Source organism: Dermochelys coriacea, chromosome 27, assembly GCF_009764565.3.
Source record: "Dermochelys coriacea isolate rDerCor1 chromosome 27, rDerCor1.pri.v4, whole genome shotgun sequence".
NCBI lineage: Eukaryota > Metazoa > Chordata > Testudines > Dermochelyidae > Dermochelys > Dermochelys coriacea.
Genome location: NC_050094.1, coordinates 684,991 through 697,659, shown reverse-complemented (window position 1 = coordinate 697,659; position 12,669 = coordinate 684,991). Strand labels below are relative to the sequence as shown.

General features: G+C 64.9%; 1 protein-coding gene across 1 annotated transcript in view; it reads left to right on the top strand.

The window, feature by feature from the left end:
- FAM171A2 (family with sequence similarity 171 member A2) overlaps positions 1 to 12,246 on the top strand; it is a 28,033-nt gene extending 15,787 nt beyond the window's left edge. Inside the window, exons 3-8 of the mRNA XM_038385602.2 lie at positions 1,031 to 1,123; positions 2,349 to 2,507; positions 2,611 to 2,787; positions 6,296 to 6,412; positions 7,541 to 7,667; positions 8,106 to 12,246. Of these exons, the coding sequence (XP_038241530.1) occupies positions 1,031 to 1,123; positions 2,349 to 2,507; positions 2,611 to 2,787; positions 6,296 to 6,412; positions 7,541 to 7,667; positions 8,106 to 9,651 (2,219 nt within the window). The 3' untranslated portion in view covers positions 9,652 to 12,246. The remainder of the gene's footprint in view (positions 1 to 1,030; positions 1,124 to 2,348; positions 2,508 to 2,610; positions 2,788 to 6,295; positions 6,413 to 7,540; positions 7,668 to 8,105) is intronic.
- The last annotated feature ends 423 nt before the right edge of the window (positions 12,247 to 12,669 follow it).

The following is a 12,669-nucleotide window of genomic DNA, read 5'->3' as shown; positions in this document are numbered from 1 at the left end:
AGGGCCCATGGGCAAGGGGCTGTCTGCGGCCCTGGGGGGAGCAGTGGGGTGGTGTGTGCATGGGGGGTGGGTGGGGCAGGGTGTGTGCGCAGCCTGGAGGAGGCATGTGGAGGGCGGGGGTTGTGGGGTCAAAGTGTGTGTGTGGGAGTGTTTGCAGGGTCGGAGGGGAGGAGTGCCGGGAGGATCTGGGGGGCAGGTGTGTGTATGAGACAGGGTACTGCCCCACACTGGAGGGGCACAGTGGATGTGGTGCAGCGGGTGCATATGAGCAAGCTGTTACCCAGCTAATCAGAGCAGCTCCCCGTACCCCTTCCGCCCTGGGTACCAGCTGCTAGCTCCACCTTCCAGTGTGGTATCCCCCCCCTGCACCCAGCTGGGCCCCCGCTCACTACACTGGGGGTGGGTGGGGCAGAGGGCCTGTGACTGTAGCATCTCCCTGGGCAGAGCTGGGTGCTGGGGCAGCGTAATTCCTGGGCACAGCTGCCCCTGGGGTTGTAGCTGCACCATCTGTCTGACACCCTCCCTGCTTCCCCCCGGCGCTCCCAGCAGAGCTGGGCTATTTATACAGATTCCCCCCCCCCCCACCAGCTGCTGTGTCCCAGGTTATTTTAGGAAGAGCTGGAGAAGTGTGACTGTGGGGGGGGTCACCCCAGGAGAGCCCCCTGTCCCCCCACCTCTCTCTGCCCTTCACTGTGAGGGGTTGGCAGTGGCACCCCTACTTTTTGGGGTGGGGGAAGGCTGCTTTTACTTTGGGCTATGCCTGTCCCATGCTGTGACTGTGACAGGGGCTTCCAGCTGCCCATCCGTCTCTGTGTCAGGTGGCAGGGTCATTAGCGATGTCCTGCCAGGTGTCTGCTCTGTGCCAGGTTCTCCGCTCCGTGGGTGGGTGCCAGGCTGTCCTCCCCCCAGCAACACATGCCCCATTCCCAGTGCCTTCTCCCGCTGCCCTGCCCCACTGCGTTGCAGCTGCTGTGCCTCGTGCCTCTCGACTGTTGCTCACATGCCCTGTGTCTGTCCGGTCCCTCTGCAGTGTATGCCTCTGTCAGCCTGTACCTGCTGCCGGAGCGGCCCGCCACCCTCATCCTCTATGAGGATTTGGTGCAGATCTTGCTGGGATCACCAGGTGAGGCCTGTGACTCGCCGGCCCCTTCCCTGTGCATGGGAGGCCGTGGTTAGAGCAGGTGACGGGGAGCCAGGACACCTGGGTTCTATTTCTTTCTGCACCACTGCCCTGTACGGGACCTAGGGCCAAGCCACTGTCCCTCTGCCTGGACAATGGGGGAGACCCTGCCTGCCTCCAGGACTCACCAGGGAGAGGTGCTGCCGCACCAAATGTTACCAGCTCCCCCTGGCCTTGTGCTGGGGAGCTGGGGCCCTTGAGAGGAGCAGGAGGGGCCTGTGGGTGTCTGATCCTGCCCATCTGGGCTTTACCCTGGAGGGCAGCGGGTGGGGCATATGGGCCAGGTGGCTTGGGTCACTGTGGCCCTCAGCCAGCCCCTGGTCTGCCCATGTCCCTTCTAACGTAGCCCAGAAGCAGCAGGGAGGGCTCTGGGGAAGGGAGATGGTTGATTTTAAGCCCCCAGTGATACTGGTGTTGGAGCTGTGACGGGTGAGAGCCTGCATGCCCCTGCTACCCTCTCACTAGGGGTGGACGTGCCCTCCAGGGGTGTGTGGCCAGGGGCTCTGGGGCCGGGAGGTGCATGTGTAGTCTCACCTGCGTGCTGGGACGAGTGCCACCATGGCTCAGGCTGTGTCCTTGTGGCAGGCTGGGCGAGAGGCGGCTGACACGCCTGTCTGTCTCTGGCAGGGGCCTGGATTCCCTCGCCTGGCTGGCGGGGGCTCAGGGAGCTGCCACTGCAGCCGGTGAGATGCCCAAAGCACATTAGTGGTCTGTCGGCCGCCCCTTGGAAAGCAAGCTGCCCCCCAGCCACCCGCCCGCCATTGTCACAGCCCAGGCAGGGGTTGGAGTTTGGACCCCAGTCCCGGAGGGCCCCTTGTGCTTTGGCAGATCTCTGTGGAGACCCCGCTGGGCACTGTGTCCGGGGCTGAGGGGAGAAGCCCTGGATAGGTCGCTGGGGCGGAAGGCTGGGTCCCTTCAGTGAGGCAGCAACAGTGGGGAGTTCCTGGCCCGCCCTTTGCATGGGGGGAGGGATGGGGAGAGGCTGCCATCTTGGCTGGGCAGCCTGCCCTGGCCCTGCGCGTGAGGATTGCAATGGAACCACGGGTGCTGCCAGAGCCCATGAGGCTGGCTCGGGCCTGGGGCACCCTGGGGTCCTGCCGAGGCTCTGACCGGGCAGGGCAGGGGCCTGCAGGGCGAGCCTAGTGCCTCATGCCCATTGTCGTTGCAGGGGCCAAGAGCCAGCCGTGGGTGCAGTTCCAGCGCAAGGCGGCCCGCCTGCCCCGCAGCTCCACCTACAGCCAGCTCTCCGCCTCCCTGACGGCCGCCAGCGGAGCCCACGACATGCGGGGCTTCCCCTCCTTCATCGGGGCCGAGAGCAACAGCAGCGGTACGGGGCCAGGGGGAGGGGACGAGGGCGAGGGAAGGGCTGGGGGGAGCAGGGATCGGGGCGGGGAGCAGTGAGCCCCTCTGATGGCCCCCTCCCCTCCCAGCCAACAGCACCTGGCTGGAGCTGGTCCCCATCGCCGCCGTCAGTGTCCATCTCTTCACGGGCAACGGCACCGAGGTGCAGCTGTCGGGCCCTGTGCACCTCTCCATCCCGCTGCCTCCCGACACCAGCGCCACCACGGCCACCAGTGTGCCAGCCTGGAGGTTCGACACCAAGAGCGGTAAGGGCCAGCAGGTTGGGGGGCAGGGCCAGGCTGGGCATGATCTGGGGATTGGGGAGCAGGGCCAGGCTGGGCACCCCATTGATCTGGGGCTGGGGGGGGGGCAAGGTCAGGTTGGGTACCCCGTTCTGGGGCTGAGGGGGGGTAAGGCCAGGCTGAGTACCCTGGAGGTTTGGGGGACCCACATAAGTGGTGAGTTTGGGGGCGGGGGGTCTCAGCCTGGCTCCGAGTCACTGGCTGGAGGAGGTGCTGGGGATTCCCGCTGGCTCTGTACCAGCATTTCAGCATGGGGATGGGCCAGTCCATGGGCGGTGCCACACATCTGCCTGGGACAGGGGGCTTGGGGATGGCAGGTGTCAGACTGATGCTGCATTTCCCTCCCCAGGAGACGCTGCTGGCTGGGGGGGTGAGGGCCCAGCGTTGGGATCCCATTGAATTAACAGACTGGGGCACAGAGACTGTCTCACCCTCAGGCCGGCTGCTCCGCATGCCAGCCCCCTCCCGCCCTGTGGCCACAGGGCACCTCCACAAAACTGCCTCAGTGGCTATAAAGCACCATTAGGCCCCAGGCTAGTGGGAGAATGGCAGTGTGAGAGGGGGTAGGGGGCCACAGGATTGCGGGGGAGGCTCTGGCCCAGAGACCTGCTGCTCTCCTCCATGATGCAGCCAGAACTTATCATGGGCTCTTCTGCCAGCCAAGGCCCCTGTATTGACCCTCGACCAGGGAGCCTGGCTCCAGGGGTGCCCCCACCTGGGGCAGGCTGCCTGGCAGGGAGCAGCAGAAGGCTTGGTGCCTGGCACATGAGGAGGGAGGGAGCTGGCCACCTGTGCGAGGCCTTGGCTCAAACCCAGTTTGGGTCACAAGTGAACCGAGTGTGGGGATCTCAGCCTGGTCCTATGGAGTGGATGTTCGGAGTCCAGAAGGTGGGGGTGAGAAGGGAGCAGCAGGGGCTGCAGGAGAGGATTGAGGGGCAGGGGGTCGTCAGGGCAGGACTGGGGTATTAGCAGAGCAGGGGGTCGGCAGGGCAGGACCCTGGGGCAGTGGGGTAGGACTTGGGGACATGAGCAGAGTAGGACTGGGGTATTAGCAGAGCTGGGGGTTGGCGGGGCGGGACCCTGGGGCAGTAGCAGAGCTGGGGGTGGCAGGGCGGGACCCAGGGGTATGAGCAGAGCAGGGGGTCGGCAGGATGGGACCCTGGGACATGAGCAGAGCAGGGGGCAGAGCTGGAGGTCAAGGGAGGCTGTTAATGAACATGGATCCTGCATTGAGCACAGGCTATCAGCCCCGTGATGGGCATGGTGGCGTCGAGACAGCTGGTTCACAGTCAATCTTTCTAAATTCTCTAAAACCTACAGTGGGATTATTGGGAAGCTGGTGCCTCCGCAGGGGGCGTGGTGGGGCTGGTGACCCAGATTTGGAGTCATCTGAGTTGGAGGGGATGGAGATATTACTCCCCGTTCCCACTCTGAAAACCAAACCGTTGCTGTGACTGTGGATTGGAGTGGTCTCCGTCCATTGAGGATTACTGGGGTGGGGAGGTGCATGGCTCCCTGAAATCTTTGGGGGCCCAAGCTGAGAAGAGGAGTTACACAGATGTACATTCTTACACTATGCGGGTGCCCAGACAGAAAACCGGCTTGAGATTTCCACTCCCATCTTTTTACACGCTCTTTCCTGCTCTAAACCCAGAATGGTTAGTCGAACTGCTTTGGATTGAGGGGGCCTCCTGGATGTGGGGGTAGCATTAGTGATCCAGACTGGCAGTCATTTAACCAAGGGGCTCCTGAGTTCCAAACCAGTTGCCTTCTGCAGCCTTGTGGTGTTACCGGAGCCATGCCAGTGCCACACCTGGCTGAGATTGATGGCTGCAAACCCCCCCTTCAGTTAACACACCTGAGGACGAGTGAATCCCAGACCCTCACCTCAGGCAAAAGACATTTGGGGCTGAGGGCAGCAGGTCGAAATGGTGTGTGAGTCCCCGGGGGGCAGGTTTAGTTTGGGGGATGGAATCAGAGTCTTTGGGGGCAATATGAGATGCGTGGCCGCTTCCTGGGAAGAGGCGGGATTGGGGGGAGAGAGGTTTGGGGCCGCAGCAAGGAGCGGGGTGGAGGGGGAGGGAAGCTAGGGGGAGTGGAGGGGTGGGACAATGGGAAGGGATGTGGGGTGATTCCTAAGGGGCCGGGGGGGAGAGTTGGGGCAGGGCTTCTGTCAGCCCCACATTCTCCTGTCCCCTGCGTGTGTCCAGATCTGGGGGGGTCTTGCCTTACCAAGGGGGTCCGTGTCCCCCAGGAAAGAAAAGAGGCTGGCCATGCCCCGCGCCCTGTGTTCTCCAGGGGGTGAAAGGAGACAGCGGATGTCGGTGGGCCAGGTGCCCCCGCAGTGTGTGGCGCGGGCTGCGGCTGGCCCTGTGGTTTGCTCTGAGGATGCGTGAGGTGTGGGACTGACCTGGGACTAGATGGGAGTACGGAGAAGCGGTGCCCAGGTGTATTCAGGGCACAGGCTGCACTGTTCCTTTGGCGGCGGGTGTGGGCAGTCGGTAGCAGGGCAGAGACTCTTCGAACAGCTGCCATCTGCAGCGAGGGAGCCGTGGCAGGTGCCTGTGTTCGGTAGGTGATGGTGCAGGGCACGGGGGGAACTGAGGTAGCATCCGGGACTCATCTGAGGATGGCAGGTGGCTCTGGGATTGGGCCCATGGTCTGTCCTTTCCGGGGACCTGACTCTGTGTGAGCCTTAGTGGGCTCCAGTTGCATCAGGGGGATGCTGTGGTAAGGGGATGGGCTGCATATGGAGATGAATGGGGGGCAGAGTAAAGGGGGATGTTATGGGGTATTGCTGAACGAGGGCAGAGTTAAGGTTGCATGGGCACCCTTACTGTCACATTTCCTGCTTTTCACACATCTCAGTTGGGCTCGGCTCAGCGTCCTGCCATCAGGGTGTTGCCACTGAATTTCTCTTCAGCTCCAACCTGGGGCACAGAGAGAAGCCTGCCACTCCCTAGTGAGCCAAGGCTGCAGGAGCCAGCGCCATCAGGGGGGTAGCGTTGTGGGGGACTCGTTCCTCAGGGAGGAGAGGCCTGAGGAGCCCTTGAGTAGTTGAAGGAAAGAGGATGTAATCTGGGGAACTCTCTGCTACAGAATATTGTTGGATCCAATAATGGAGCAAGGTTCAAACGGGAACAGGAATCCCCTTGGCAAGGCTCTTCACCCTCATGCTCCAGGGCATGAGCTGGGACAGGAATTGCCCCACCCCTGGCCCAAGGATTGCCCAAGGACAGAGCTGACTAGGGAACTGACTCCTTCCCCTGGGGCATCTGCTGGGGGCCATTGGCAGAGGCAGGACACGTTACGGCAGGGGAGGGGATTTGGGGCGAGGTGGGCTGGGGCCTGATCCAGCAGGGAGGTTGTGCAGCCACAGGGGAGACGGGCCAGTGGTCCCATCGTGCCTGGGTGCTGGGCCGGAGGGGCCGGTTCGCTCCCGGCTCGGTTGACGCTGTTTCGTTGCCCACAGGCCTGTGGCTCCGGAACGGAACAGGGCTGATCAGGAAGGAGGGGCGCCAGCTGTACTGGACGTTCGTCTCGCCCCAGCTGGGGTGCTGGGCTGCCGCTCTGCCCTCCCCCACCACAGGTGAAGCAGCTGCCTCCAGCCTCGGGGGAGGAGCCCGGCGCTCTCCCCGGCCTGGGAGCCCTCTGGCCATCAGAGCAAGTAATGGGGAGGCAGGAGGCAGGGCCCCGTGGGCAGGCCTGGCCTGGACCCTTCCTTCCAGACCCAGCGTTGTTCCAATGGGCTCCCAGGCAGAGCAGCCCCCAGGCCACAGAATCCTGGGGTGCGTCAGTCCTGGCCCCCATCCCTGCACTGGAGCCAGCCGACGCCCCTGGCTGGCCCCATGGGGGAGCCTGATGGCCCTTTCTGGGGCAGGTGTGGGGGGCCCCTTTCTGGGGCAGGCCCTGGGGTGCCCTGCGCCGGGCCTGCAGCTGGAGCAGAGCCTCTCTCAGACAGCCCCTGTGGACCTTGGGCCTGGCGGGGGGGAGGGGGCAGGAGCCCCAGCAGGAGCGAAGGGTGCCAGGAAGGCAGCAGCCCCCGGGGAGCAGCTGGTCTGAATCTTGGTGCTGTGGATGCCAGTCAGGAATGAATCTTGGTGCTGGGAATGCCAGCTCCCTGCCCCGGGCATTGCTCGGTGCCTGGCTGGGGGTGGCATATGGGATGGGTCCCTTCCCAGGGTGCTCACTTCTGCGGAAACTGGGCCCCCCACCTGTAAATGGGGAGCCTGTGCTCGGCCAGCCGCTCACTGGGCGGGATGGGGAGTGCTGGCAAAGAAGGGGGAGGCCTCAGCATCTTCCCCCACATAGCAGGCGGGGCCGGGCACGCTGCTGCTCACTTGCTGGGACGTGCCCGGAGGCCCTGGCCAAGAGCCATGTCCTTCCCCACCGGTGCTGCAGACCCAGGACAGCCCCTCCCAAAGAGGATGAGGGATTGGGGGAGGGGAAATGGCGCCGGGGGCGGGAGTGACTTGTCCAAGGGCACCCAGAGCTGGGGCTAGACCCCAGGTGTCCCGACGGCAGGGCCCGGCCAGGTCCCCATTACTGCCGCCGGCTCGCCGCGCCCCGCCCCGCCCCGCCCCGCCCGTGCCTCAGCCCCTCCGGAAGCGGTAAGGAAGCAGCCGGCCAGGCAGGCCTGTGGGAAGGAGTGGTGCTGTGCTCGGGGGAAGCGGTGTTCCCGGGCCCGTCTCTGACCTGCCGCTGCCTGCCTCACTAGGGCTGGTGGCGCTGGCGTCGGGGATGAGGGACATCACCGCATACCACACCATCTTCCTGCTCACCATCCTGGGGGCACTGGCACTGCTGGTGCTGAGTCTGCTCTGCCTGCTTGTCTACTACTGCAGGTGAGGCTCCCCACGGCTGGGCAAGGGGACGGGGCCCTGCAGGGGCCTGGGCTCCGGTGGAAGCAGGGGGTGGCGGGTGGATGGAGGGGCCAGCTTGCCCTGCCCTTGTAGGTCCGGGGCCCTGGCAGAAGCCGAAGCAGGGAGGGTGGAGGGAAGCAGCCGTGGGCATTGTGTGGCTGGCACCAGGGCAGTGGGGGAGGCGATAGATGCAGGAGCCCAGCCCCCTAACCTGGCTTGCACCCCACGCATCCTCCTGGCCCTTCCCAGCTTTGATCTCTGTGCCCACGGGGGGCCCGGGGGCCAGCTCCAGGCCTGGCTCAGCCCCCTGCCCTGCCCGGCTCCCTCTCTCGGGCTTTGACTTCCCCTCGGGGCGGGCAGCTCTGTGCTGGCCCAGGGAGCCTGCGGCGGGGAGCTGGTAACCGGGTCCTGTCTCCCCAGGCGGAGGTGCCTGAAACCCCGACAGCAGCACAGAAAGCTGCAGCTGTCCGGGCCGCTGGATGCCTCGAAGCGAGACCAGGCCACTTCCATGTCCCAGCTCAACCTGATCTGCACCAGCCACCTGGAGACAGCCTCCTCGGCCGGCGACACTGACGCGCACACGCCCATCCTCAAGTCGGCCTTCTCCAGCTCCCGCGAGCTGGGCAGTTCCCGCGAGGAGTTCTTCCGCCACAAGCTGCGGCATGTCAGCAAGGCCTCCACGGAGACGCTGAGCCAGCGGGGCGGCCCTAAGGAGGAGTACCCGCGCCCCGGGGAGAGCTTCTCGCTCAAGGCCGCGCGCTCCATGGACGGCCCGGGTGCGCTGGAGCCCCCCGTGCTGGAGGAATACAAGCGCGGCTTCTCCCACCAGCGCGTGGAGGACAAGGGCGCCGAGCCGCCACGGAAGCACTCAAGGAACGAGAGCAAGCCCTACCTTCAGGAGCCACCCTCCCCGCCACCCCTGCCGCCCCCCTTCGACCACTATGTGGGCCACAAGGTGGAGCCCAAGCCCCCCGACTTCATGCTGTCGCAGTCCGTGGACCACCTGGCCAGGCCCACCTCGCTCACCCAGCCGGGGCAACTCATCTTCTGCGGCTCCATTGACCACATGAAGGACAGCGTATACCGCAACGTCATGCCCACCTTGGTCATCCCGGCCCATTACATGCGCCTGGCGTCGGATTACCCGTCCGGGGAGCAGGCCCTGGCCGGTCCAGCAGAGAGCCAGCCCGAGATGGAGGGGCTGCCCAGCCAGGCTGGGATGACCATCCCACACCAGTTCGGGCCCCAGGACCAGCAGCGGCAGCTCCTCCAGCAGCAGCTCCAGCTGCAGCACCAGCAGGGCGAGGACTCGGAGGGCAAGGGCTGGGGGCCACACTCCTCCTCGGTCAGCGGCTCTGTCACCATCCCGGTGCTGTTTAACGAGTCCACCATGGCCCAGCTGAACGGGGAGCTGCAGGCACTGACAGAGAAGAAGCTGCTGGAGCTGGGGGTGAAGCCCCACCCGCGGGCCTGGTTCGTCTCACTGGATGGGCGCTCCTCCCAGGTGCGCCACTCCTATATCGACCTGCAGGGCAGCGAGAAGGGCCGGAGCAATGACGCCAGCCTGGACTCGGGCGTGGACGTCCATGAGGCCAAGCCCCACAAGCGGGCCAAGGAGGAGCGGGAGCGCCCCCCCGCCCCCGCCGCCTACTCCAAGCTGGCGTTCCCCGAGGACCCGGAGCAGAGCAGCAGTGAGAGCCGCACGGCCATCTGCTCCCCCGAGGACAACTCCCTGACGCCCCTGCTGGACGAGACGGCCGAGCCCCGGGCCTCCACCATCCCCCGCCGGGGCCGCAGCCGGGGCACCAGCTCCCGCAGCAGTGCCAGCGAGCTGCGCCGGGACTCCATGACCAGCCCCGAGGATGAGCTGACCGACCCAGCCGAGGGCGGCGATGAGCCGGGAGACAAGAAGAGCCCCTGGCAGAAGCGTGAGGAGCGCCCGCTCATGGTCTTCAATGTGAAGTAAGCGGGGGGGCCTGCGCCCGCTTCCCCTGCCCCCTGAGCTGGCGCCAGCCCCTGGGGGGCAGAGGAGGGGGCGGGGGGGCCGCACGACGGATGGCTCCGTGCCCCCAAAGACCCCCAGTCTTCTCCGCCTGAGGGCTGAGCTCTGTCGGGGAGCAGGGAAAGGGGGGGACCCACACTGGGAGGCAGTGGGGCTGACCCCCAGGGTGGTCCAGATGCAGAACCAGTGACCTGCTCCCCCCTGCAGCCGGACACCGCCCGTCGTGCCCCCCTACCATTCGAGGGATGGCCCAGAGCAGGGAGGAGACGCTGCGGCAGCGGGACGATGTACCCACCACCAGGATCATCTGTCAAGGCTGCTGCATGCCAGGCCCTGCTGCTAGGCAGGGGCTGGGGGACGGGTGACTCAAGGACTCAGTAGGCCCCCTACCCCCCTTCTAGGCTCAGCGGGCAGAGCGAAGGGATTGAGTCCGGGGGGGGCAGGGCCCGGGCAGCCTGGCCCAGCCCCTGTTTCCAAGCACACTCTGGGTAGCCTGGGCAGACCATCCAGGGAAGTGACCCCAGGGAGAGCACGGAGCCAGAGCAAGCTGCGGCTGCTCCTCCCCCATGACACCAGGCTGGAAGGGGTTAACAGCAGCCTGCTGCCCCTGTGGCGTCTGTACAGCTCTAGGGCGTGTGGCACGCCTGAGGATGGTGCCCATCGGCTGGCACCTCGCTGTCCAGCCCCAGCTGCACCTGCCTGTCGGGGGTGGGACAGCCCCACACCTTGCCTGGGGCAAAGCAGATCCCAGCTGCGCTCCTGAGGCACAGCCAGGCCGGGCGCTACCAGAGTCCAGCGGCTGCAGCAGGTGCCGGGCTGCCATTGGAACCTGACCCTCGACTGCGTCTCTTAACGTTCCTGCCAAACACCCTGGGACTGCACCGAGTGTCCTCTGACCCCAAGGTGCCAGCCGCACGCCGCTCCCCACCGTCTCCTCCAAGTGCCTTTGCGCTGCAGAGCGAGTGGCACAGCTGGGCCATGCGCCCAGAGCTGGGAGCCCACTAAATTCTCCTTGTTCCTAATGTGCTTTCCCCAGGCCGGCTACTGCCTCCAGCACGGGCTGGGAGGTGGCAACATCCCACCACACAGACTGGGAGCTGTCTGCAGAGCTAGGCTGGGTCTGCGCCCCCAGCGCTGGCCCTCACGCATGGCAGGGGATCAGCCAGCCCTATACTGTGTAATGGGGAGGGGCCCTAGCAGGAGTGTAGGATCTCCCCATCCCCTGGCCTGGGCTGTGGGGCAGGGCCCTGGAGGCTATAGTCTTGAGGCACTTCCCATTGCACCCACTAGCGCCACCCTGGGGTGCAGATGCACTTGGGCCGAGAAGCAGGTGCTGTCGGCCTCTGCACCCAGGCAGGCTCTAGACTGGGGCCCTGTGGCGGAGAGAGGGGGTGCTGCTAGGTGATGGGGGGATCCCTTGGGAATAAAACACCTACCTGTGGCTTTTACTTTCACCTCTTAGTGTCTTTTTGCCCTACATGTGCTGCTGCCCCATCTGCGGGTGAGGGAGGCTTGCAGCCCCCGTGCCTCTCTCCGGCCTGCGCCAAGGTGGAGGGTTGGTGTGTTGTGCCCATCGCTCCTGCTGGCTGCAGTTGCCCTCTCAGCTGGGGCCTGGAGCCTGTTTGTGTCCTATATCCGCTCTCCCCCTGAAGTGGGATGGACTGTGCTTTTTGGGGCATCATTTGCCTGTGGAACTCCTTGCCACTAACTCCCTAGGCTTGACAAGGGGGAGATGTCTCTACAGCTGCCAGGCCTGTCACCCAGTCCCTACAGCCTGCTGTATCTCTCTGTGGAGCAGGCAGGGCCCAGCGCTGGGGGGCACGGGAGCTGTATTCTACTCAGGGGTAGAATACATAACCAGCTTCTAGCCCCAGGCAGCTCCCTGAAAGGTTTCAGCATGTTGGGGCTGTCCATGTTACAGAGTTGGGGGGAGGGGAGGGCCGATCCCAGCCAGTTCCCTCCAGTGCCTCAGAGAGAGGCAGGGGCCCTGCTCTCAATCATGAGGCTTGATTGGCAACTGCCTGCTGCAGGGAACTAGCATGGGCAGCACCCCCGCCTTGGGGGATTAGAGGGGGCTTGGTCAGGTCTGACAGGTGACTCTCCATGGCATGAGTGTGCCCCCCACATTGGACACAGGGAGCTCTAAGCCCCCCCACCAAGAGCAGCTCCAGGCTGGCCATGCAGGCAGCAGTCCCCCCCGCTCCTTGAGCACCGGCCTCTGACCAACAGGTGTGGGCAGCACTGGAACCTGGGCACCTTGGCTCAGGCCCTGCTGAGCAGCCCCTGGTTTGCTTGGATTTTAATGCTGGTAGTTCTGAAATTCTCCCTGGGGCGAGAGGAGAGCTGTGGCTGTGCCTGGACCCTGTCAATTCTCCAATGGGCAGAGGTCCATGGGCAGCCTGGCATGGATCTGTGCCCTGGCACCCACCCTTCAGCCCACAGGGTGCATGTGAAACCCCCTGAGTTTTATCCAGGGAGCAAGGCTGGGGCCAGCTTGGCCTGTAGGCCCCCCTGTGTGTTCTCTAGAATGGCATTAATATATAAAACCCTTCAACTCCTGCCCGTGTTTGGCTGGTTTCTCCATGCGCACGGTGGCACGAGCCTGCTGCCTGTCCGCTCCCAGCTGCAGTTGAGCAGCTGCGCACTGCTAGGCCAGGGCCCAGCTGTTGAACTAGCTCCAGGCTGGGCCCACACGGCTCAGGGGCGGGCACTGGAGAGTAGCCTAGACAGCCAGTTTGAGGGGCACTCGCTCAGTGCAAACGGCGCCTTTCCCCTGCTTGGGGCCTGCATAGCGGCAAATTGGGCCAGGCTGGGCCTGAGCCAAGCAAGAGTGTCGGGGTGTAAGGCCTGCTGGAATGCAAGAGCCTGGAGCTGGGCCCCCCGGGCAGGTTCATACAGCAGGGAGGGGAGACAGGCAGCCAGTTGGTGGCTGTGCAATGCTGCGCTGGAGCTTACATGGGTGCTGAGCAGGGTTGGCAGCCA